Raw genomic sequence first — 25,109 nt, forward strand, 5'->3', positions numbered from 1 at the left:
GCTAAATATTCTGTATGTTGCAGGAACATTTTTCTGTGAGGGCAGATGGTGTTCAATTGATAGTCAGAATAATACATGAACAGCAGAGATGATGTGGGTTGATTAAATAATTAGCATACTGTGACATTCTATTGCTTCACTGTAACTTAAAGCTAGGTCAAAATGTTGATCTATATTGCGCCTCCCCTCCCTCCTTTTTTTCTTCTGGTTGCTTTTACGTGCACTCCAAGGGAAAGTTTTAACAGAAATTAAATCCTTTCTTGTTAGCAAAATGTGAAGATTTATACTTGGCCCTGCATGTTACAGAATAAAAGTAATAATATAAAGGAAACTAAATTTTGCTAAATGAATTTAGGTTGCCAGGCAACCAGTCATACCCAGTGTGGGATCTACTCGAGCGCTATTGAGAACAAATGGTTTAATACGTGGCACAGATCAGTGTTTAGACCAAAACAGATGCTCTCAGGAAGCCAGGGCAACAAGGACTAGCAGGAAGACTGAAGGCTGGTTTTCAGTCACCGTGTCCGTCTCAATAGCTCTTTGCCTTCGCAGTTCATTTGCACGTCCACCACAAGTCTAATTAGTTAATCTTATCGACTGTACCGCTTCCTGTGCCCCTGCTCTGTAGTTGTACAATAACAATAATTACAGGCAGTTTGCTGTCAACCGAGGAATAAACATAGAAAACATGCCCCTCTCAGCAGGGATATCATTAATCACTAAATACAACCCACTGAATTACTCATCCTCCTCTCTAAGTCCTGTTATCTATTTTGGGGTTCTGGAGACTTTGTGTGAATAAAAATGAAAGAAGTTGTCCCTCTAACAAATCAGTATCCTGTAAAACGTTAGTGCTGACTAAAAAGAGAGCAGTATCCTTGGCTGCCACGTAAACAGTGGCCAGGGCGTAGGGTAGAAGTTCCCGTGGTACCTCACGGGTTTGGGTGGCTGAGGCTTTGGATGGTGGTGCACCTCCACCAGGAAGGAAAATGAAAGAAACGAAAGAAGTTATCTGCTGCTCGGTCATTGTTAGTGCTTTCTGCAGAGTAGTCGTCTGGGTGTCCCCAGTGCTCAGCTCTGGTGTCTTATAATGTCTGGGAAGAGGCCCGCTAAGCTGGTAAATCTCATTTTCTTGTTTCACTATGAAATTAATGTCTTCCTTGCTGCTGTCAGTCCTGAAGGTGAGGATCAAAATTTCATGTTTGAGAACAATCATGGCAAAATTGACCAGGGGAGGCAGTTCATGACCTCTGCCAAGGTGGGCTGACATGGTGAAGGAAGAGCAATAGTGCTCCTGCAACAGCTTGAGAGAATGAATGTTCTCGCTCCAGCATCTATCTGGAGAAAGAAGTTTAGTGTTTCTGTGTCAAAGTGCTGCAAAAACAAACCATATGAGAAATGCTTGTGTCAATGGGTCACCCCAGAGATTAGACTTGGAAATCAAATTTCTTGATATGCTTTTGCTACTTTGGAGAACAAATGTTCAAAAGTGATATTAACACAATCCACTAAATTTATGTTGGGTTCTCTGAAAGATATTTTAATACAAATTCTATAATTAACTATTTTTAACTATTTCAAACATAAAATATTTGTGTTGTGTGGAAGTAAGAGTGTCAATTAAAATTATTATAAAAAGAAACTTTGTGTTTACAAATATGTATTGGCAAGGAGGAAACTTTTAATGGAAGAGGACTGATGGAGCCTTCCACTCTGCAACTCACAGCTCAGATCAAGACTGATTTGCCTCCTCCTAAAGTCTGCAGAACCTTTTGCTCCTGTGGTATGTGACATAAGAAACAGGTGCTACTCCTGAAGACACCTTCTGCCTCCCAGATTTCTGGGTGAACATTTATTTGGAAATTATGGTCTTTGATTCCTGTCCTAAACTGTTAGTATAATACTTGCCTTTTGTGCTAAACAGTTGCTTTGTTCTTCTAAGTGATCAAATTCCAATGCTGGGAGAAATTATTCCAGTATATTCCTGTTTCTCTTACAAAATATCCCATAACTTAATAAATGCATAATTTTAGGGTCTTTGGGTAATTACTGCTATTATTATTTTTTAAAGTAGCTTATTAATACAACCAGGCCAGGAGGCTGGAATTGTTGCCAATTTACGTCCTCCCTGCTCTCAAACTCAAGGAATGGCATGACGAAGAAACTGTCTTACTTGAGTAGAAACCCACAGCTGCATTTCAAAATGTAAGATAAATTGACTTAGATCGCATTTCATTTACTTGGTTCATTTATAAAATGCACTTGAAAAACATATTTGCTTAATGTAAAAGCTCAAAGTCAAATAAAGAGGAATGGATTGGATGAGAACAAACGTTTAAAAACTGGATAAGAACAAACATTTAAAAACTGGCATCCAGCTCAGTCACAGGCTGCAAATTGAGAGCCTTCCTAAAGTTCATATTCACCACGTGAGTTATAGGACTAATTTTCTCCGTACCCTAATGGAAGGAAGAAATGCAATTACATTCAGAATCCTCAGCAAGAACAAGTATAACTTTTCACCTAGTTATTAATGTTTACAACTGTAATCAGAGGGATTATTTGGAAATACAGCAAATTCTCCTTCCTTCTTGACATCTGGAAGGCTTGAAAACACCAAGTATGAAGTGTTCGCTATCCATAAAACATTAACAGAAATGGTCAGGTTTATACCAGGGTGCTTAGATGCAAATAATGAAGGGGCCAAGCTGTGAGTACAGTTGATTTTTGAGTTGGAACAGTATTTTTTTACAGTTGGAAAAGTATTTTTATGGTGTTAAGCTTTGATTTTGAAGGCCTGGGAGGATTGTGGATACTCACATTCAGTTGAAAGTCAGTGGGAGTGGTGGCATGATTAGCACACTCTAACTCAGCTGGTGATGCTCATCTCAATTTTGCAACAAAACCCCAAACAAGCATACAGAATTACCTATCACAACATTCTTATCAAGCCTCAGATGTAAATGACTCTGTGCTCTCATTCTTTTAATTTTGCTTCATCAATTAACTATGTCCTTATAATAAAAGTCATTGATCATCATATCAGTGGGATGTGAGGGTGGTTTAGGATGGAATAGTATCACTTTGTTTGAGGGACCCGAGACACACAATAATGCAATTATTATGCATATGTGTGGATCATAGTCCCCACAGGTAAAATGACAGCAACCGGCCTAAAACCCACAATTTTTTGCTATATGAGTGTTTCAGAAGTGAAGGGACGTGATCATGCACTGTATGACATTTAGTAAACTTTACCAGTTATGCTCCTTTAATCTGAAGGAATTAATCTGAAGAAAAGCTTAAGGGATGAAATTGATTAAAAAACTCACAAAGATTGCAGTTACTGTGTACATCCTTAATGATTCCTGGCCAGTCTCCATTTTCTTCTAGCTACTGATCAAATAAATCTGTTTTATTGGAGACCTTGTCTTGAGTTTATTTCCCAGTGGCAAAAATTCTGACACAAAAAAAAAAAGAATTAAAAACCCCCTACCCAACCCCACCCATTTTCCTTAAAACAAAAGCATCATTTTGAGCTTCCTGTGGGATTGGCGCTCATGTGATGCTTTTATGTCTCTTTCTCATACTTCATACAAATTATAGTGACAAGCTTTATTCTTCTTTATTGTATCTGCATATATTTTTTTCACCATTAATTTAGAATATTCCTGTTCAGCTACTGCAAATGTTCCTTGCTTGGCAACGCCTTTCTTATTTCCGATTAATTGTTTGTATGAATTATAAAGGAGAGGTTGCCATCTTCCATTACAAAATATGCTCAACCAGCAGTATCAATAAAACCTGATAAAAAAACAAGGGAATTTTTAAGGTTGCTTTCTGGACTTTAGCATCCATATTCTGATTTACTGAGAAGGTAAAAGATGTGTATGAAGCATATGGGTGATGTACTGTTCTGAAAGATGCTGTGACTAGAAGTGCTGAAATATGAGATGCTGACTCAAAGGTGAATTTATATATACCATTATATTTGTTTGGGTTTGTTCCAGCTAGTGGTGGCATGAATTTAAAAAGCCACGCTTTCTCTCTGGATGAAAGAACAAAAACATTCAAAGCCACCTTCAACTTGTTGCCTTTCTTTGGCATTGGCAAATACTCATTTTTTCCAGTTAGAAATATAAAACTTCACAGTGTTTAGTTTGTGCAGTACAAAATTACTTTTGAAGCTCTTGCTATGCAGGAAAGTATTCAGCTTCCTCTCTGAACTTGCTCATGGACTTCATGAGAAGAGGAGCAGCTTGATGGTCCTGGTGATCCAGTCCTGCTAGACATCCCACCGGATAGCAATGGAAAGCTTCCAAAGGTAAACTTAATGCTCCCTAGTTGTTTCAGCTTCATGCAGCTCTAGTCTCCCTGAATAATTTAGAGATGTTTTAAATTACTCTTATTGCAAATGGTCTTGAAAAGGAAAATGAGTAGTTGGTCTGGTGGGGCCCAAAAATATCCTAGTTGTGTCCCTGAACATGTCTCCATTCATTCCCTCTCTGCTAGCAGGGTGGCACAAGGCTTCCTTTGCATGTTTGTGCTCAGTTTTGTGTTCAATAGCAAGCAGAAGTTTATTTTAGTATATCAGAGTAGATACGCTGATGTCCAGGAGAAGGATACACTCTTTTGAGTCTGTACTGCATTGTATTTGAACCTGTTTCCCCTCTGGAAAATTTGCTTAAACAAAGATGGCAGGTTAGGTCCCCCATAATAGCTGTACTTTGGGTTTGCATTGCTCTGTAATGCCTTTAGCTCTCCCATTTTCTATTTGTGCATTTAATTATTCATGTGCTATTCATCCATTTTTGCTCATATAAGTTGAATTAAAGAAGTTAAAGCCTAAACGTTACTGTTTTTGAGGTTCTGGAAAATGAAGTGTTTCGTAATGATAAATAATACCAAAATTTATATGTTATAGTTACTTTTCCATGGTGTAATTATGATTTTATTACTAATATCTCCAGTGCAGTCTGAATAAGTTGTATAAGTTTAGTGTCTGCAAACATGAAACCATTTTCTTACATGAGTTTAGAGGATATTTTTTTTTTCAGACCTCTGCATGTGAGCTTGATACAAATGCTGTGCTGGTGCCAAACTGATGTTTGAACTTGTAGAGTGTGATTGAAGGAGAAAGACCAAGGGATTTGGAATTTGCTATCTAAAACGAAATTTGAATTCAGTCATATATTGTACTTATAACGTTTCATGTCAGTAGCTTCAAAATTAAGTATATAGCAATAGAAGCTTTCCATTAATAAATCTCTATTAATCAAAAAAGCTGGCTTTATTTCTCATCATGATAATGAGTTTTAAAAATTATAATGACCTAATTTTAATGATTTTATTGACCTGTTGATTTTCAAAACCCCAGGATAGCAAACACATTTATTGCATGAATAAATTGCCTACACAATACCTGCAGCTTTTTGTGTTCTGCATGTTTGAAAAAAAAAAACAAACCCAAAACCAACTCGGACTTTTCATGTCAGGGTAAATTGATTTCCAAAGCATGGATTTTGACCATTAGTATCTAAAGGTGACTGAAGAAAGCGTCCATGTACACAGAGATTAGTGTAATACAAGTCTCTAGAAACAGGTATATTTCACAGGATGCTTTGGGATATTGAAAACTGATATAGGTTTTTAAGACATCAGTCCCCCCAAATCAATGCTGCCCTATTATTTTAAGACTTATTTCTTGCTCTCCATAAAGATTTTACTAGAGATCTTTTCAGCCTGGGACAGTCCTATCATTAATGTTATCCTCGGTGATATGTTGTCACAGGGTAGCGGAGGTAGCAGAGTGAAAGACAGAACAGTAAACAGCTGGTGGCATACGCTGGAAAGCAGCCATCCATTAATGAATCCACACATATAAACACCTTCAATAACACTGGGAGATGAAGATGTGTTCACTACCCAGGAGAGGGGAGCTCAAGCAGAAATGCATATGTAACGCAGCTCGTGTAGATGTAAAGAAATAGGAAACTAAAAATCTTTCTCACAAATTCTTTCATAGGGTAAACCATCAGCTTCATGGAGCCAGCGTCTCCTCAGGATCTCACCTTCTCTGCTCTTTAATGGATTACTTTTCTCTATGTTTTTAGTATGTATCTTGGATTAGAAACTATATGATAAGATAAAAAGGGAAAAAGTTGTAAGCAAGGAGAGGAATTCACTTCAGAGTGAAAGTCTTTAACTTGTGCATAAACAAATTGATGCAGATCTGGAGGAACACATTCCCTATTTTTCTGGTTTGTTGTTTTAGACTTCACGAACTGTACTGTGTTTGGAAACAATACATAATTGATGAGCTATAATACCGACTTGATACTTTTCTGGCACTCTTTGCATACAGTTGGTGAGTGAGATAAATTGTTTCACTAAGAGCTGGGAGGTGACAAAAGAATTAGTGGCTGCCCCATTCACCGTGAGCCCCACAAAAGTTGGGAATTATATTTCCAAGTATTAGTTCTGCGTGTCTGGGGAAGATTCGGTCACTCTGATGTCGTGCACACAGACTGAATAGCTTTCAAAAGACCCAGGTATGAATACATAAAGCAATGTTATCTGATCAAGCAGAAGATCGATTTCTAATTCAATACAAAGCTCCTATCTGAAATAAATACTTTAACTGCAATCATCCCAGTACCTGGGAATGATAGGTAGCCTGTAGGGATCACATTGACAAATATGTTCCCCGTATTATGAAGTGGCTTAAATCTGGGACGGTGCTTGCAACAAGTAACATAAAAGAAAGCTTTTTATAACAAAGTAAATTAAAGGAGGGTCAGATTCAGGTATGAATAACTATGTTATCCCAGGGGAACTGTAATGATTCTTTTGGTTATTTGGTATCATTTAATTACAAGAAAGGCTGTGTAGACTAACATAGCAGAGCATAACTTTTTTTTAACAAAAAAAGTGGACTTAGGACGCCTTCTGTGGGCATCATATGTGCAAGCTCTCTATAACAGGCTTGTGCTTAGGTTAGGAAGGCCGGCTGACTCCTGGAAGACAGAAGGTAATGCTGCTTTTTTGGAGATTGTCCTTTTATTTGCAGAAACAGTTGTCTTGGGATTTGGCAGTGGCATTCTTTTCTACCCCTCTAATTTGCATCTCTGGTCTGTGTTTTCCAGGGTGCAGCAGCTCCTTTCTCGATTACTTGCCATGCATAAAAAATGCTATGGAAAAGGTGAAGGGTGTAAAACAGAGGAATGAAGTGGGGGGGAGGGGGACTGGAAGCGGACACCCAGGGGTTATCAGCAGGAAAATGATTGCACATGAAGGACAAGTAGGTTGAGAGAAAGATTAGTTCCTGTCCCCAAAACAGCTTTTAGTAGCCTTGAGGATAGGGACAGAGTGCCACTTCTCTCTGGGAATTAGAGAAAGAGATTCTTGAGAAGGAATTCTGCTAGATGTGGTGAATTGAAGCTTAAAGGCATTGATTTAAGTATTGCATAGCTTACTTGTGATGCACGGATAAGTTTCTAACATCACGTTACAAACGCTGTTACCTTGTGTAGCAGAGTTAGCAATCAGAAACTCATTCTGGAAGCCATTTTACACATGCTGCATGTTTTCTTGTCGTTGTAGCCTTTGAGCGCATTAGTGTTTTACTGGAAGTTTTCCATTAGGAAAATATTTACAATCTTAATTCTAACATGATTAAGTGCTTTGCTTGGGAATTTTCATGGTCACTAATTAGGTTAATACTGATCATTAGAACATGAACATAATTAGTTTTCCATACTATTAAAATTAATCACATGTTTAAAGTTAAATTAAATCAGCCAACAGTGAGAATGAACAATGGCCGCATTTCTGATTTCACAGTCTCAAGGTTTCCCAAATAAAAACTCCACTTCCTTAATAGAGATGGACCATGTGTGTTTCAGTAACTATCCATCAGTAACGAACTAATTAGAGGGTAAAGAAGAACCAGAGATGACATTCCAGAAGATGTGAGAGGATAATTTGCTCTTTTCTGGGATGCCAAGGGAATTTGTTTTTACTTATAGGCTTTTGCTTCTTCCTCACTGAACAAAAATAAGCAAGGGAGCCTGAAGAGCCGATCTCCCTCACCTGTGCTCAGCAAGAGGTCCTCCGGCTCTGTTGGCTTCCTCACCCCATTTGGGAAGCAGTGCTTCTAGAGATGTTTTCTGCACCTGTGCGTGGTGTTGCCTGGGCAGCCCTCCGCTGACGGGCTGTACCAGTTTCCATAAAAAAAGGCAGCGGTGTGCCCTCTCCTGCAGATTGCCAATTGGCCTGCGCCCAGCTTTTATGGCAGGGTTAGGGCTCCGGGGTCTTTTTGTTGGTTGGATCAGGTGGATACATCTAGGGGGCTGTCAGGCCAAAAAGGATCAGCAAAGCTAAATGTTGTTGCTTTAGGACAGTTCCTATCCTTACGCTTTCTGATCCTTCAGCTTCCTAGACTGGGGAAAGAGTCAAGAACTCAAAATCCACCGCTTCCCAAGGTCTTTCCCTGCAGGAACTGGAATGAGAAAAGTTTTAGAGCTTCAGAGCTCCTTGCATGTGAGCCTCACCACGTAGTTCTTTCCATTGGAGGTGGGGAAATGACACCCTGGATTTAATAGAAAATGTAATTAGGGTTAACCTAGATTTAAATAACTGTTCAACTATTAAATAGCTATTACCATGCCCTATAATTTGCTATCAGAGAAATACAAATATGTGTCACTGCATCAATTCATGAGAACACATATTGGAAGCTGATTGTTTACTGTAGTTCCCCACCCCAGAGACCCAGGAGGTTTTTGTGCTTATATTCCAAACCACCGTGTTTGCGATAGCCTCTCTGTTAGCAGCAGTAAACTAAGGTGGATGCTGGCAGAAACATAAAGACATATTAATTTGGCATTTGCAAAACAGATTTACCTTCAATGATGCAAAATGGAATATACCCAGAATCAAATCTCTGTACATTTTTATGTATTTTTATTATAACGATCACATCCTACTTCTATTGAAGATTCCAGATTTTAATGAGCATTGGATGAACAAGTTCTTTTGGCCTGAGCTCCAGAAGTGCACCACCATCAAAAAAATACATGTTATTAAGAATAAATGCAGTCAAATGTAGCCTTATGTAATTCTTTTGCAAACGGACTCCCTGTGTAAGTACTTGGAAGTTGTAAGTTTATTAACTTTGTCTTCCTGAGCTGTAAAAGGGTCCCACAATAGCAATTTCTCTCAGCTTGCCAGGTGTTGAAATTAACTACAGAAAGCTATGTATCAGGTGATTCAAAAGAAAGCAGCATCTAAAGACATAGTGACTTTTTATGCGCATTAATTACCTCCAACAAGAACTGACTATGAGGTAAATATAATCCACAATATTTTTTCCTTTTTTAGATGAAAATACATCAGTTTTAGTAGTTCTATAAAATATTGATCCTGGGATAAAATTCAGGAGGTAGGTCTAATCTGTGACTGTTTTTACATCAAGTAGTCCTTGATTTCGAGAACACCGTCACCGTGTATTGAGAATATGGTTCGAGCTGTCTTTTTAACATCACGTTACTTTGCATGCAGATTAAATTTCTTGTCTTGGCATTTATTCTTGTGCCACCAGCGTCAAAACAGAAACTGCAAGCATTGTAACGAAAGAAAAATGATTTCATTTCCCTGCAGGTTCTGTAATTGCCTTTGTGTCCTTTTTGAACTTCTGTTCTGCAACTCCTCAGAGCCGGTCCCTGCCATGAACAGCAGTTCACTGCTCTGAACTTCTATGCCTCCTACAGCAACAGGACCTTAAAACGCAGTGGAAAAACTCTGATATGGAAAAACTCCAAATTGCGTGGTAGCAAATAAACTCATTATTTCTCTCCTTTCACATTAATAGATTCTGTACTGGGAGCTTAATTCTGTTCGCTGCCCCAAGCAAAACTGAGGGTGTTTAGCAGAGGTATACTGTGTTGGTGACAAAGCCGCCCCTGATCCTTTCCCAGGTTGGGCAAAATTAGCATAAGTACTCCATGCACACAGCTGCAGCCTTCAGCGTGCAGGAGCTTCTGCAACAGCTTCCCTTCCCCAAGAGGGGATTTTGCCAGTGGAATGACACTGGCATGGATTCATCAACCATACGCCTCCTCTTGCTTCCTACGCACTCTTTTGTGCTGTCACCATGGATCAGCGTAGGAGCGCAGCTTCACAGGTCAAAGCCTGGTTAGACTCTGCTGAACAAGCTTCCTAAGTGTTGTTCTCTCCCTGTCCCCAGACAGCAGAATGTATTTCTTTGGGCAAAATGTAAGCCAGATGGGATAATGTGTTTGAAAGCTTGAAAGTCAGATCCTTTGAATTTTTTTGCTTTATGATCTTAATTTATGCACATATGAAAGTGAAACATGGCTTTTTTTTCCTTTCTCTCCTTGTCTCTTTCCTATTCAAAGCATTTAAAAAAATCACTCTTCCAATAATGTTTTGAAAATTGTTTTTGAAACCAAGAAAATTTGGAAAGACAACCCATGAAAAACTGTTCTGACAAGCAATTTTAAAACAAACCATGAGCTTCATTTTTGCCCCCCGATCATCTCTATAAGGAATATGTGTTTAAAAACCGTTGATATGTCTAGCATAGCATGAACAGCGTGTGGTAGAGCTGGCAATAAAACACAGCTCTCCAATGCCTGCCCAGTTCTTTACTGAGAAAACAATTCTTTCTCTCCTTACAGCTCCTCATCTATTACAGTGTGCATCTTACAGTTTTTAAAATAAAAGATATGAATTTTACAGAGGAGACTTTCCTTAAAAAAAAAAAGCGTGATTCTGATTTAAGAGCTCTGTTCAGCCTGTGCTCTGAATCAGAGAAGTCTCCAATGAAAACAAGCATGCATCAGGAAAGCAAAGATCCATTCCCCATGTGTTTTGGTGCCTTCGGTTACTTCAGAACAATGTGGGCACGTTTAATGAAATGCACCGACATTTTAAGAGCAAACTCCCAGATTCTGCTGCTTCTGTGCAAATGGCAGTTTTCTGTGGCTTCCACAGGGGACCACAGAAGTATGTCGGATTTAGACTTTGACTTGTTACAAACCCCTGTACTCAACCAGGGAAGCAGTAGAGCCCATAGACAGGGGAAAGGTAAGCATTAATAGATTAATGTTATTGAAACAACCTTTTCCCCTAAGCAGGCTCTCACAAAGGACAAAAATGTTACTCTTAAAACTGAGACTAAAGATGGAAAATGTTTGGCAAATGTTTCAAATCTGGCAACTCTATAGGCAATTGAAAACAAGATATTATATGTAAAGTTGGGCAACGAAAATAATGGAGTGTGAAAAGGCTCACCCCATTAGAGTCAGTACTAAAAAGGCTGTATGATCATTCTCAGGCAGTGACGGCAAAAGTTTGGTTATTTCCTTTCCAGAAGCAGAAAGTTTTAGAGGGTTGGTATTTAACTTTGATGTTATGGCTCAGTGCATTTTTTTACACAATGATACATCTATCATTGGAGTCACTCAGAACTATTCTCTGCCTACTGAGTATCAGCACGCACTTGCATACTTTCTGTTCAATCAGGAATTGCTGGCTCATTTAGGACACTGACTAGTATATTATCTTTAAAAATAAATGTCTGATCATTAACTCAGAAGATAAATTATATTAATTTTGCTGATCTGACTTGTCTGATACAGTTGTAATATGCTGGCTTGAGATAAATGCAGACTTTTGGAAGGTCAATATATTTTGTGGCAAAACCTGTGAGTGGGACTTGTACAGCATGGATCTTTTTTTTCATAAAGCTGGATTATCTCTGCTCCTTAATCATATCATTTAGGCACATAATTCTGCTAAAAATCCCCAGTATAAATACCTGCAGACAAGGTACTTGCAGTTAAGGACTTTCAACTGTTGAGACTGTAAACCTCTCCTTAAAATTATGGAAACTTCTTCTATATAAACAGGATACTTTATTCATAGATCACAGGTGAAGCCTTGGTCTCTAAGCTGTGCCCAAAGGTACGTTATTACCAGCTCAAAGTAACTCAACTAGAGGCATCCAATGACTTGTTCATGCTCATACAGCAGGTTAACGGCAGCACTGGGGATACCAAGTCTTATGACTTCAACCTTGTGCTCAGTGCGTTAGATCACAAGTGTCTTGCTTATATCGCTGTATTTTCTGAAAGGTTTTTTTTGTTGTTTGTTTGGGTTTTGGTTTTTTGTTGTTTTTTGGTTGTGGTTTGTTTTTTTTTTTTTTAATCAGATGCTTATAAATGAAGTTGTTGGCTGTAATCAGAAATGTATTTATCACTGAGTCTGGCTCACAACCAAGCACACTTATTTTTGCAAGAGGACAGCATGTTCCCCTCATTCCAAGGAAAAGTGAGTGGCAGGAGGGTATGTTGTGATTTTTTCGTGACCCGTTGTCCTCTGTTGTGTCACTATTGCAAAAGGCAATTAGTTTCCTAATTCTCATTTGGTGCAACAGCATTGACTTCAGTGAGCTGTATTTTAAGTATGCTGATAAAATGAAGCAGGGTAGGTTTATAAACCTGGTGACTAATGGGAAGAAATAATCCTAATGGTCATGTTTTATAACTGAGGAAAGATGCAAAGACAAAAACCCACACGGCTTATGCTTCAGTAATTGTCAGGTACCCTAGCTACATTATTTTTTTTCATCAAGCAAGAGTATTTTGTGTTCTATAACCTATCACATTGTCAGGATGTAAGCTCTAACCTCTGTTTTCTGTGCTGTCATGGCAGCAGAAAGCTTCCACTTGGATGCTGGCTGTCTGGACTCAGGCAGATTTGCCTTAACTAAGAGAATTGTACTCTGTGCCAAGGACAAGGTCTAGTAGTACTGGTCACTTGGATGGATTAAAGGATGTCACTGGTCTGCTAGATTGAATATACTAGATTTCTGTTTGTCTGTCTGATAGCAATATTAACATATAGTTGAGTGGCAGAGTGTTTCCATGCTACATCAGGCCCCGTATATTATCTCCTCTTAGAGTTTGTATATTAATTCATTTAATGTAAGTCTATGAATTTGTGTAAGTTCATTAATTCATTTTGTATATTAATTCACAGCTCATGAATTGTGAATCTTATCAACTTTAGTAGCTAAATAAGTACTTGTTTCTGTTTCAAACCATGTTTTAGACTAGAGATAATACAATACAATGGTAATAAAAATACCAGTGCACTTTTCAGAAAAAAATACTAACCCAAGGGATCTCAGCCACCAGAGAAACACTGCTGAAGATGAGATCTGTTTGAAAACAGATTCCCTAACGGCTTATGGAAAAAACTTATCCAGAGAGAGAATGAACAAAGCAAAATTTTTTTACAATGGTGTCATCTTCCATGTTATGAATTGCCTGGTATCAGTGTCACTGTGTTATCAATACCCTGAAATACAACTTGTAATGTGTAAGTTTACATCCCAGAGTTGTGCCTTGCATTTAATTAGTGTGAGAAAAATCTACTCCATTGGATTTTCATGGCTGGGCAAAGTGACCATAGTACATCTAGACCACCCAGCAAGTGCCTTCTAAGGGATACAGAGCCCTGCTTCAGAGAACACTGCTCCTTAGCCTCATTAAAATCTTGTAAGCTGTTTGTGACACCAAAATTCTTGCCACTAGGTGATACAGAAAAACCTGTACCAGGGCCCTGTACCCTGCATAGTTCTCCAACATGTTCCCAGCAGATTTTTCACCCTTAACTACCTTTTTATACCGTCATGACATGTCCAAAGGCATGCAGCACCCACACGCATATCGATAAATACCATGAATACACACTCTGATGGACCACATGTAGCTCTTACGTTATTTGAGACATTCTGAGTAGAAAAAAAACCTTGTGTACAATAATAGTGCCTTAGGAGCACACAGGCACTTCATGAGACCAAAAAAGAACCCAGGGCCATGCACAGTGTGGAGACATCCAGGCTATGCCAACCAACACCAGAGCCACAGGATAGTCCCTGGGCCTGTTTTATTGAGCAATGTTGTTACAGCTTCTGTATCATTGTTATTTATCTGCAAAATAAAGGAAATTTCATATCCTTACCTTGCAATAGTATTGTGGAGATCAATACAATTAAGATGTAACCAAAGGAACTTGACTTCTCCTGTACTAAAATATTATATTATGCAACAAATGATTAATCTCATTAAATACTTTAAAGGAGGGCCAGATCCTGTCCTAGACTACAGTGATGTAATTCCAGTGGAGTACTTTTCTCTTTTGGAGAGTCACAGGCTGAAGTTGGAAGAATATCAAAGGTGAGACTTGGAAGTGGGTTCAAATGAAATGCAGAGCCAAAGAATGACCTCCCAAGGGCACTAAGTGTGTGTAGAAGAGAGGGAATGAAGCACACAGATGATAACCAGCAACAGGGACCAATGCCTTGGGGAGAATTGGCAAAGAAAATGGTGGTGGAGAATACAGCTTTTACTTGGACAACCTCTTGGACTGAAAACAATTTTGGGAGCCAACAAGAACTGCCAAGGCAAAGTAATTGTGTAGATTGAGATTAGCAGTGGAGAGATTCCAGATGCAGCATAACATGTAGCAGGAAAGAATGAAAAATAAGTTTAATATTGGAAACGGATGAAGAAGGCAGAAAGTTAAAAAGCACCACTGCAGGCAGCTGTTGCTTCACAGTTTTAAGGATATTGTAACTAAACCCCCCAGCACAGCAACTTGTTTTTTAGGATATTTTGTTTAAGTTTTGTAGTGGATTTGTGAGTATTTTTCGCATTTCCTTTGAATTTTCCATTACATTTTTCCCAAAGGTACCTTGTGTACCTACCTCTCTTAGAAAAGTTGTGAGTATTAGATGGACATTTAATATATCTGAAATTAAATACTGTTCCATTTCATTATGACTATTTTAAGCTTTTTGGAAAGTGGAGAAATTAAGATACATGTTTTTGTGAAAAACACTTAGATGGCTAAAGTAAATTTATGCCTAAGTCAAATACATCAAGCAGAAATAAAGGTTTTAAAGCTATACAGCTAATGCATTACTGCCCCTGTCATATGTTTCCATTCATTACAAACACACCTCATCCATTCCCCTACCAAATGAATCTTGCTCTAGTGCCATCATGCCCTGGCAGATCTGCCCAGTGCCAGCATCCCTGGGAGAATCATGTTTACTTATCTGCTGTTCTAGGATTGGAGCTATTTCTCTGTAGGCAACTTCTCAGTTAAATGTAAGTTTGCAGTATTCAAATTCTTTATCACCATGGGGTTTTAGTAGCATCAGAGGATAATTCAGGCTGGAAGGGAATAAAGGAGGTCAGATTAGACTATATATCACTTTGCTTCTTCTAATGGAAGAAGCTGGGTCTTGGGGAAGGAGAAAGCATGTTAGTTGATCGGCTTTTAAACAGCTTATTTTATGTATTTCAGTTGAAAATTAACCTCAGATTAGTTTGTTACTGCGTTTTCTTTTTTTTTATCATTTCTGTCTCTGTTAAGTTCCCCATTGATGAGCGTTTGCATTTCAGATATCTTTGTGGAAGTTTCTGTTAAACAACAGCCAGACTGGAAGTTGGGCAATTTTTATAGTAAGACGTTTAAGGCAGCTAATATAAATTGGTTTTGATGAACTAATTCAGCAGCTTTTTATTAATTACCTTAAAAGATGTAGATAAAGGCTGCATCCTTCATACAAACAATACTTTAACTTTGTGATTCTACAGCTCTTCTGCAGGATTCTCAATCTTTCTGTAATGGTATAAAGGAGTAGTTTTGAAAAGAACGGGGACTATACTTCCAGTTCCATATAATGTGGTTTTTTTCCACAGAAGGAACTCTTTTAATAAGGCAATAGAAATGTTAATCAAAAAATGTATTTAAATAGGTTCCTGCATTTAACAGTAATTTTAACAATTCTGCAGGTTGCATACATTTTTAGTAAAAATGTTTCTTTAGATTCAGTAGTGTCATTAATGCATCAATAGAATATCTGTGGTGCCATCAGAATGAATGACATATTCTGGTAGTTATTTTAAAAGTAAGAACAGAACATATGTTCAGAAACAGCATTAAGAACAGCTTTGCTAAGTCCAAAAATCAGAGCAGATCATATGTTGCTGTATACCTTTGGAATATTTGAAATAATGAAAAGGTCTGCTAAAGCTTTTATCAGTAAAAAGATGCATGAAATTAGATGGATGCAGGCTTTCGAGCCCGTATTACTTCCAAAATATTTTTTACAATACTGCTCCTAGGGGATAAGTCCAATGGGAAAATACTGAGTAGTCCACATGCTTGAGCTCTCAGCTGTGCAAGAGCATACACAAAATAAGTCACTGCAATTAGAAAGAAGTTAAACGCAGTTTATATACCCTGCACAAGCCTCCCCATAGGAACGGTTAAGGGTACCAGTTCATTCCAGAGAGACCCTAAGAGGTCTGGCTGCAGCTACAGCCTTATCTGGTTGCTACGGGGACAGTGTTTGTCAAGCACTTTCTTTTGTTAATAGATACTGTCATCCTTCTCTACAGAGACCAGTTTCTCCTCCTCTACATGCAGAGCAGCTACACAAAAGTACCAATCCAAAAGTGGTGGCTTCAAGCTAACCAGGTTACAGGTGGGAGGGCAGAGAAACAAAGCAGAGGATCAAAGAGTGCACTAACGGCAATTAGAAGGAGATGAAGAGTGAGAACGAAGGAAGCTGTTTCATGGCAACGGGAATGACATTGTCAAGGTTAGCCAAGAACAGCAACCGTGGGTAGATTTGGCCAGGGCTAGTCAATAAAACAGGACTGGCATACGTGCTGTAAGTAACTAACACCATAAACCACTTTGAATTTGTTATCATTACCCCTTTCTTGGGAGGACAATTAACTCCCTGTGCCACCACCACCGCTTATGTATGCACCATTTTTACGAGCTACCTGGGCCATAGGGAGATGAATCTCTCCCACTCTCATATTCTCAATGCCAGTTGGTGAGCAAACAGCTGTAAGAACACCCTGATAGAAAAACCTTTGTACCGTTCAAGCAATTTGAGATTAAAATGTTTTAGTAACCAACACTGTGACAACTTTTATTCTGCCTCTGTGTAAGTTACAGTTTTACAGCTTCATGCAGCTCAGTCTCCATCCAAACCATTTTGCAGCCTTTCTGTCAGATCAGGTCGTGAGAGCAAGGTCGTTCATTTTGTGCTGGCATGAACCAGACCAGTAGGCTCTGTTAGCATCTAGGATCTTGATCTTTCTAAAAATAGCCCTCTAGGAGAGATGGATTGTATCTTCCCATCCCTTTTTAATATTTTAAGTATGAATAATGGAAATTGAATTTGGTTTTGCTCCATGGTATTACCTTTGATGGCTTTTTGATGAAGAAGATTTATTCCATAAAAAAAAATAATAAAAAATGTGACTTTCTGAATGGCTGTTTGTTCATCCCACACATCCGCCTGTTTTCACATCATTATTGTATACTATGGTTTCTCTAATTAGAGGTCCATATAACTGTTCTGTAAGAAAGTACAGTAATTCCCATACACTTGTATGTTAGGAGATTCATATGTGTTACCTCTCTCTGAAAAAACAAGGCTTTTTTGTTGTTGTTAATTTGTGTTAAATTGTATGTTTTGTTTTGTAAGTGTAGCTGAATGGCTCATTTTTCATTTTTTGCTGGAGTTGTGTAGGCCATTTGCTGGGTTTTGACATTTTTAGCCTGATTTCCCAAGCAAATGAGGCTTATGTGAACATGTTCTCTTTGTCAAATGCTTCTATCTGTCAAAGCTGAGGGAAGCTTCAGCTTCGAAATGGTTGGTCAAGTTCATCAAGATCCCAGTAATAATTAGGTTCCTTCTGGTTTCATGGAAACTAACTTCTGTGTAGAGGAAAGAGAATGAAATTAGTCCCGCCATTGAAGAAAAGGGCAGGAGAATGAATCAATGATGACAGTTCAGCACTTATACTTTTTGTTAGGCAGCTTCTTGACTGTTCAAACAGCATGTGCAAAGATCTGGAATAATTGCTACATGTCCTGTTATCACTGGGGATATAACAGAGGGTGCGATGGGGGTGAGCTAGGGGTGTCCCACTGAGGAGGGATGGAGGTAAGTGGTGAAGAACTACATCTGCCAGAAACTCACTTCACTAGTTCAGTTTCTCATGTCTGCATGGATTTGGGATTAATTTGGCACAGGATTTTTTGGCACAGTTTTGGTTTATGTTTTTTGTCATTTGTACGAGCACATTGCTCATTGATAGGCAGACTTCTTTGGAATTGCACTTAGCATTGCTAGCTGTGTCTTCATAATGCTTTTGTTTTGGAATGGTGCAAGGCAACACAGTGGAATAATGTTTACTTTAGTAACTGGAGCCAGTTAAGATTTTTACAAGTGTATCAATAAGAGTCATTATCTAATTTATCCAGCTTTGAAGTCTGCATCTGACTTGTGGCTAACTGAACATCAGCTAGAATAATTAGGCACCAAAAATCACATTTTTGTTTATGTTTTCATTTTTTGTTTCTGTAGCAGATGCATTGCCCATAGATTAACAACGTGAAACTGAACAAAAATCTTTGCTCTTTGCCTTAGCTCATAGGATCTTTTCCAGCTGTATCCCAGTTGGAAATCTGACCTTGTGGAGACCCAAATTTGGCAGAAGGAAGGTGCTGCTGGAAATATTATTTTCCAGTTTCTCAATCATTTATTCATGAATACAAAGTTACACAGTGAGTGGTATTTGGCCAAATCATTTGCTTCAAGATTCAGCTTTATGATCCTTTTCCAACAATTGCAGACTTGACGGTATCTGGTAGACCGCTCTTACCAGATGTAGCTATGCAATTTCTGTCAGAGGGCCCAAGCTGTCTTTCCTAGCTTTCAAAAACTATGAGAAGCTAAGTAAGAGTCACAGATTATTTACATGGTGCCAACAACTTGGTAATGCAAACCTTAATATTTAAAGGTCAGGTATTTAATGTCCTAATAAAGAACACTTTGTGTGAGAAACTAATCTGGATGGACGTTAAGTTGCAAATCTGATTGGCAGCATTCACAAAATTGCTGCCAGAAATTCTTGTGGAAAGTTGTTAACTGAGATCCCAGTTCAGTTAGGGCATAGCACTGTATTCTAATTCTTAGTCACCTTTTCATCTGCTTGAAGATATCTTCGGGAGATATCTCTTGAAGTTGTTTCAGAGGTTACATTTTAACTTTAACAGTATCGGTTAGAGCTTTTGAGTTTAGCTCTTTGTCTTTTCATTTCAACATTGCCGCACCACATTTTTTTTGCATTCTTATAAATAATCTGCAACGGTAGAATACCCTAGAACTGCACATCATCTGCTTCTTGCTGGGACTTCTGTAAGGCTCCTGGTTAAAAACACAGAATTTCAGTTTTGTGGGAGTTTTGATCTGTTCTTTCAAAATCTGTTTTCATTCCAGATTGAAATACACCAGAGAAAAGGCACACAAGGAGGTGCGGGTGCGCACGCACACATACACTCTTGGAACACACCATTAAGTGAAACTTCAGCAAAGGGTTGAGATTTCAAACTGAAAGTTTTTGTACTGATAAAGTCAAGATGGTTCATTTGAATGTCAATATTATGTTAAAATATAATATGAAGTAAAAAGGCTTGAGATTAAATGGTTTTATTTTCTGAAAGACCTTGCATATGCTCTTAATTTTGCCCCCCTCTCCAACAGCATTTCAGTGAAATTCTGTTTCTGCAAAGTACCTACATCTGAATGAAATGGCAACATTCCGCTGGAAAATGTATATCCAGCTGTTTGAAACTTTCTTCCACTGTTTGGTTATTTATGAACTCATATTGTTCACATCATGACAATTATAGTTTATCTGTCTGGCATCTTAATTAGCAGATTACTAATCTAGAACTTAAACCTTTCTGACCTTTCTGTTTGCTGTGTCTACTGTGTTTTCCAACCCTACATTCATAAATGCAATGGTTTTCATATATTTTAAGTCTCTATTAAGCATAGGGTCTTTTAATCCTATCTGTTTTAATACTAAAATTATGGGCAAGGTGGGAGAGAAAATCCAAATAGGTTTAGCATGGATCATGCCTTAAAAGTGCGAAGCATCAGTTTATAAGAAGGATCAGATAATTTAGAATTATGAGATAATCTCATATAGAATATTTGCTGGTTTTGAGAAAAATCAGTGCAGAGTTCTACTCAGAAAAGCAAATATTTTTATATAAAGAACACACACAAAAAATTTATATAAACAATGGCCTTAAGATACGTTAAACAAACTTGGTCTTAAAACGGAATTATTTCCTATGATATATATATATATATATAAAAATATACTGTACCTCATACATATACTTACATGATATTCTATTATTGTACTTGTTTTCCCAGTAACTGAGACCTTCATGATTTTTAATGTATTTATACTCCTATGGTCCTAATGCCAAAATTTCCAGCAGCTTTTGATTTTAATTGCCAAAGTGTCTTCGCATCAGTGCAGCGGGAGAAGTTTCTCCTGTGTAGGTATTCTCCTGTGTAGGTAGTTTGTTGAAAACTTTAGGTCTTACAGGGTAACATTTATCCTGTACTTGTCAGTTAGTTGTCTTGCTGTTGGCAAATTTGTTGCCACAACAGGTGATAGTTCTTGCCTTTGACAGGAAACTCTTGATAACCTGTGAATCATTTGTACATTACTGATTTATCACCATTACTAAAGGTCTCGTGTTGAGCTGTAGTCACACTTGTGTTGTGACACTGTCTTTTTCTGCAAATGGCAGACTCGCAGGTTCACATGTAACTGCTTTCAGCAGAATGAATTGCCCATTGGATTTAGTGGAAAGCCTCTGACATGTTCAAGCTGATCAGCTGTGCTCCTTTTATGCAGGGAATTGATGAAGCTATAGCTTCTGCTGTCACAATTATACCATGGGAACAAAACAGAAATAGTTCAGTTTTGGAAGTTTGTTCAAGATTTGTCCCTCCTGGTGATGCTGAAAAATGACTCTTATGGTGGTGGGCAGGAGTATCTGATATTTGAATAAGACTTAGAAATTTTAAACATGTGCTTGTGAAACTAAAGCACAAATAGAACTGATTTGATTCAGCATAGCTCTGAAAAGTCGTGTTTTGGTTCCTCGCACATACTTTTCATACCATCTCTTTATTGATGTGGAACCATGTTTGTTCCTTGTGTCCTGAAACTGTTTTTCCAAACTGAGCAAATCACTACTTTGGTAGAAATTATATGTTTCTTTTCTGTTTTCAAAACAAAAAGTCAGGACTAAGAGTTCCAATCATCACTAATTCACAAACATATATTCATTCCTCACCCTCCAAAAGAGTTTGTCCAATGATAAGAACTGCATCCCACTGTGTTAATTGCATACATGATTCACAGAAATGTGATGACATGTGAGGCTCTCCAAAAATTATAGATGGCTTCTTAAACATCTCACAAACTGAATCCCAGATTATGCATGGGTGGACGTCTGTGCCCTGGGAGTTTTTGCTGGTATCAGTGACTGGTAGCTCCTTCATATGGGGATGCTGCCAAAAGCAGGGGGAGAAATATATATAAAAAAAAAAAAGTAGGGAAGAATAATAACTCTGTGTGCTTGATCCCACAGGAGTCTTTATGCCTGTGCTCAATACAGTAATATTGTCAGAAAGATGGCTATCAAGACAAATCATACAGAAAACTTCAGGAACTGGAACAATTTCTAGGAACAAACAGAAAATCATCGGGGTATCTGAGGTAAATGTCAGTGCTGGTACAGAGGAATACATTTGCCATTAAGCTCTGCTGACATTTTCTCTTTGAAGATCCTTTTTACAGGTGCTCCTTATCTGGACAAATGTCTGTCATTTGGGACTCATGTTTTCCAAGACAGCCATTTTGCTCAAGCTGACTTTGCTTTTAAACTCCTCACTTTTAAGTTTCTTTTTCTAACTGAGATGAAGAATGAAATTGGGAAAACACATCGATTTTTCCATACAACAAAACATTTCTGAAGGCTGCTAGGCTGAGGGAGATTAATGCTTCCAGGATTTAAACAGTGACTTAACATTTGGCAGAAAGATCATATTAGTACCAAAGATATTCCTCCTGATGATCTTGTGATTTTTTTTCCTAGTTTGGCCAGTTCATATGTGTCCAAAAAACCTGTCTGCATGTACCAACGTGTTCTGTTTCCTTATAGCTCCAAATGCCAGCGAGACTTTCCTACACAGCAATGGACTTTTACGTGCATCCCATTGCCTTTCACAATATAAACCCCATAACACAACGGACCTGCTTGGCTGTTTTCACTGTTAGTTGCAGCAGCCATGCACGGCCCGGCTCGGATGTCCTTTTGCTCCTGGGATCCTTGTGGTAAATGTTGCAAGACCTTGCTCTCTTTGCTCACCATGCTGCTCCTTTTGCACGGAGCACCTGGGGGGCGAGGAGGAGAGTACAGAAGGATGTCCTGTGTGGAACAGCTGCAGACCCCCAGGGGAAGAGAGGTTGGTCCAAGTTCCAGAGAGCTGAGGAAAAGGCATAGAAGGGAGAATGGAGGACCTGTGGCAGGTGGGACAGAGGAAAGAGGAGCATCAGAGGCTGGATCTCAGGGCTGGGAGTGGAACAGGCTGTGTGGCCATAGGAAAGTGCCTGCCATAGCCAAGTGTCAACGAGGCACCCCCTGCCCCCCTCAAAAAGCCCTCACCCTGTGCGAAGGACTGCAGACACATTAACCCCTTCTCATTTCTTCGAATCCCTTTCAGCAGTAAATTCACTTCAGGCGGTTGTTGAAGGCTGCTGTAGGTTCGAAGGTGTCAAGCCCTTCTGAAGACGCACAGAACGTTAATCCGGTTTGACACCCCCGAGACTAAGGGCGTTGGGTGCTGCTGTCGCAGCGCGTTACGGTCAGGACCACGGAGAGCGACGGGCCCTTCCCGCCCCGAGTGCGGGCGTTCCCCGCCCCGCGGCGCGGGAGATGCTCCGGGGCCGCCCCCCCGCCGCTGCGGCCGGGCCCGGCCCGCCGGGGCCTCCGCCGGCCCGCCGTGGGCAGGCGCGCGCCGGCCGCCGAGCCCCGCCGCTTCAACGGCCGCCGCACGCGGGCGGGCGCGCGCGCAGGGCGGTGGCGGCCGGGGGGGAGGAGTCACGCGCCCCGGCACGCTCCGCCGGCCCGGCCCCCCCCCGCGATTTCCCGCCGCCCCCGCCCGGCCCCGCGCGGCGCTCCCGTCTCGCAGCCGCGGCGCCCGGCAGCGCCTCTCCTGCGTGCGCTGCACTTGGTACGGCCCACCCCGGGATCATGGCGATTGATGGTAAGTAGGCCAATAACGGGCTCCTCTCGCCCCGAATCGCTCCCCTCCCCCAGCCCCCTCCTCTCCCTCTCCTCCCCCGGGCACGGGGAGGGGGGCGGCTCCGGCGGGGAGGGCTCCCACCGCGGCGTGAGGCGGGGGCGCGCCGGAGCCGAGCGGCACCCCCGCCCGGCGGTGCCCGGAGCCGGGCTGAGGAGGGCGGCAGCGGGGCGCCTCTCCTCTCTCTCCCCCCCACCCGGCCCGGCCCGGCGGCGGGGGCTGTAGCGGAGGGGCCGTGTCGTGCGGAGGGGAGCGGGGAGCGGCGCCGCTCCCTCCTCGCGGCTCCGTGCCTGGGCGCCGGGCGCGGGTAAATAATCCCTGGCACGGTGGCCGGCATCCTTCCGTCCCTCCTCGTCCTCCCCCGTACCGGGGATGCCGGGCTGTGCGGAGGGGACCCGGGGGCACGGAGTCGCCCCCCCCCCGTGCCGTGAGCCGCCCCGGCGCTGGGGGGCGGCGGGGGCTGCGCCGCCTCTGCCCGCCGCCGGGTCCCGGAGCGCCGGAGCCAGGGGCTGCCGCGGAGCAGCCCGCAGCCTGGCTGGGAACGGCCCTTGCTGAACGTGCGCAGCCCTGCCCGGCCTTCCCGGAGAGACTTTGCCAACTGCTTTAAAACTCATCGTCCCTCCTGGCCCCGAGTCTCTGAAAACTGATTCCCCAGGCGAGGGAGGTTCCGCGCTCTGTGCCGGCTGCCCGGCTGCTGAGAGCTAACAGGCTGTGCTGGCGCCTGTGTCCGCAGATCTTTCTAGTCATCACTTCGCAACAACAACAACAACAACGAAGGAGTGAGGTGTGCTAGACACTTGTTGGGTTGGTTTGGAGATGATTATCTGAAAAGGCAGGGTGTCAGAGCTTTGTTTTGAAACCTGCCCTCTCCATTCTGAGAGTAATTTTGCACCTGGTTAAAAATCCTTTAAAAAAAAATAAATTCTCAGAACTTGGTTTCCAGCAAAAGAAGGTCCTAAAGTATGCTGCTTCCCCGACTGTGGCGTTTCTTTCTGAAAGCATCTGTTGTTATAACTTAAAGGATCTAGTAAAACAGTGAGGGGAGGGGGGGGAAGGAAACAAACTGCTGCTGTTTGTTTTTCATGTGCGATGCTTCTGTGCTGTCATTTTCCTTGAATTAGTATTTCAGGCCTCTGTTAAGAAGTTGTACTGCACAAGCAGAGCTGCGTGTTCACCCTGTCTTGGAAGGTGTGTGGACCAGGACTCTGAGTTTTAAGTTGGCTAGGTTGTTTTCTGCTGAAAAGCCCTCTTAATGTTATCAAGAAGATAGCAAAAATTTCTGCTGGGTCTGGACTTTTTACATAACTCAAATGCAGAAATTAAAAAAATCCTTCGAAGTCTGTCTTTTGTTTTCATTGTAGGCTGCATTATCGCAGAAATCCGTGAGATTTTCTTAGATCTGAAAATATTCACAAAAACGTGAAATTCATGTTTAACATTTTCAGAGGGTTTAGGATATTACTACTTAAAAGTTAAAGCAAATACTCATGAATGATTAAAGCAATCTAGCCTTTGAAAAGATTGCAACACTTCTCATTAGGAGCAGACTTCAGAAGTAGCCCAACTGCCTTGTAGGCACTTAAATGAAATTGCCAAAGTGGGGCTTCAGCTCTTGAGAAAATTGGGTGCACAGTTTGTAGTTACATGTGAGGTGGGATAAAAAGAAAATACCCAATCATGAAAATGATCTGCTAGGTTTTGATTTAGTACTCTTCCTGAAGACAGAAAATGCAATGTACTTGCACTGTAGTCTGTAGCAGGCATGTAGCATCCTCTTTTGTTTTCAGCTGAATAGCTGATTGCT

General features: G+C 40.5%; 1 protein-coding gene and 1 long non-coding RNA gene across 4 annotated transcripts in view; both read left to right on the forward strand.

The window, feature by feature from the left end:
• Nucleotides 1-1,619: 1,619 nt before the first annotated feature.
• Nucleotides 1,620-19,631, forward strand: LOC121096387. Its single transcript, XR_005830475.1, has 2 exons — nt 1,620-4,324; nt 19,409-19,631. It is a non-coding gene; the product is annotated as an uncharacterized LOC121096387 (long non-coding RNA).
• A 3,516-nt stretch (nt 19,632-23,147) lies between these two features.
• SYT14 (synaptotagmin 14) overlaps nt 23,148-25,109 on the forward strand; it is a 93,891-nt gene continuing 91,929 nt past the window's right edge. For all 3 annotated transcript variants that reach the window (XM_040612289.1, XM_040612290.1, XM_040612291.1), the window contains exon 1: nt 23,148-23,269. In XM_040612289.1, coding sequence (XP_040468223.1) covers nt 23,257-23,269 — 13 coding nt within the window. In that variant the 5' untranslated portion in view covers nt 23,148-23,256. The remainder of the gene's footprint in view (nt 23,270-25,109) is intronic.

Source organism: Falco naumanni, chromosome 12, assembly GCF_017639655.2.
Source record: "Falco naumanni isolate bFalNau1 chromosome 12, bFalNau1.pat, whole genome shotgun sequence".
NCBI classification, from domain to species: Eukaryota; Metazoa; Chordata; class Aves; order Falconiformes; family Falconidae; genus Falco; species Falco naumanni.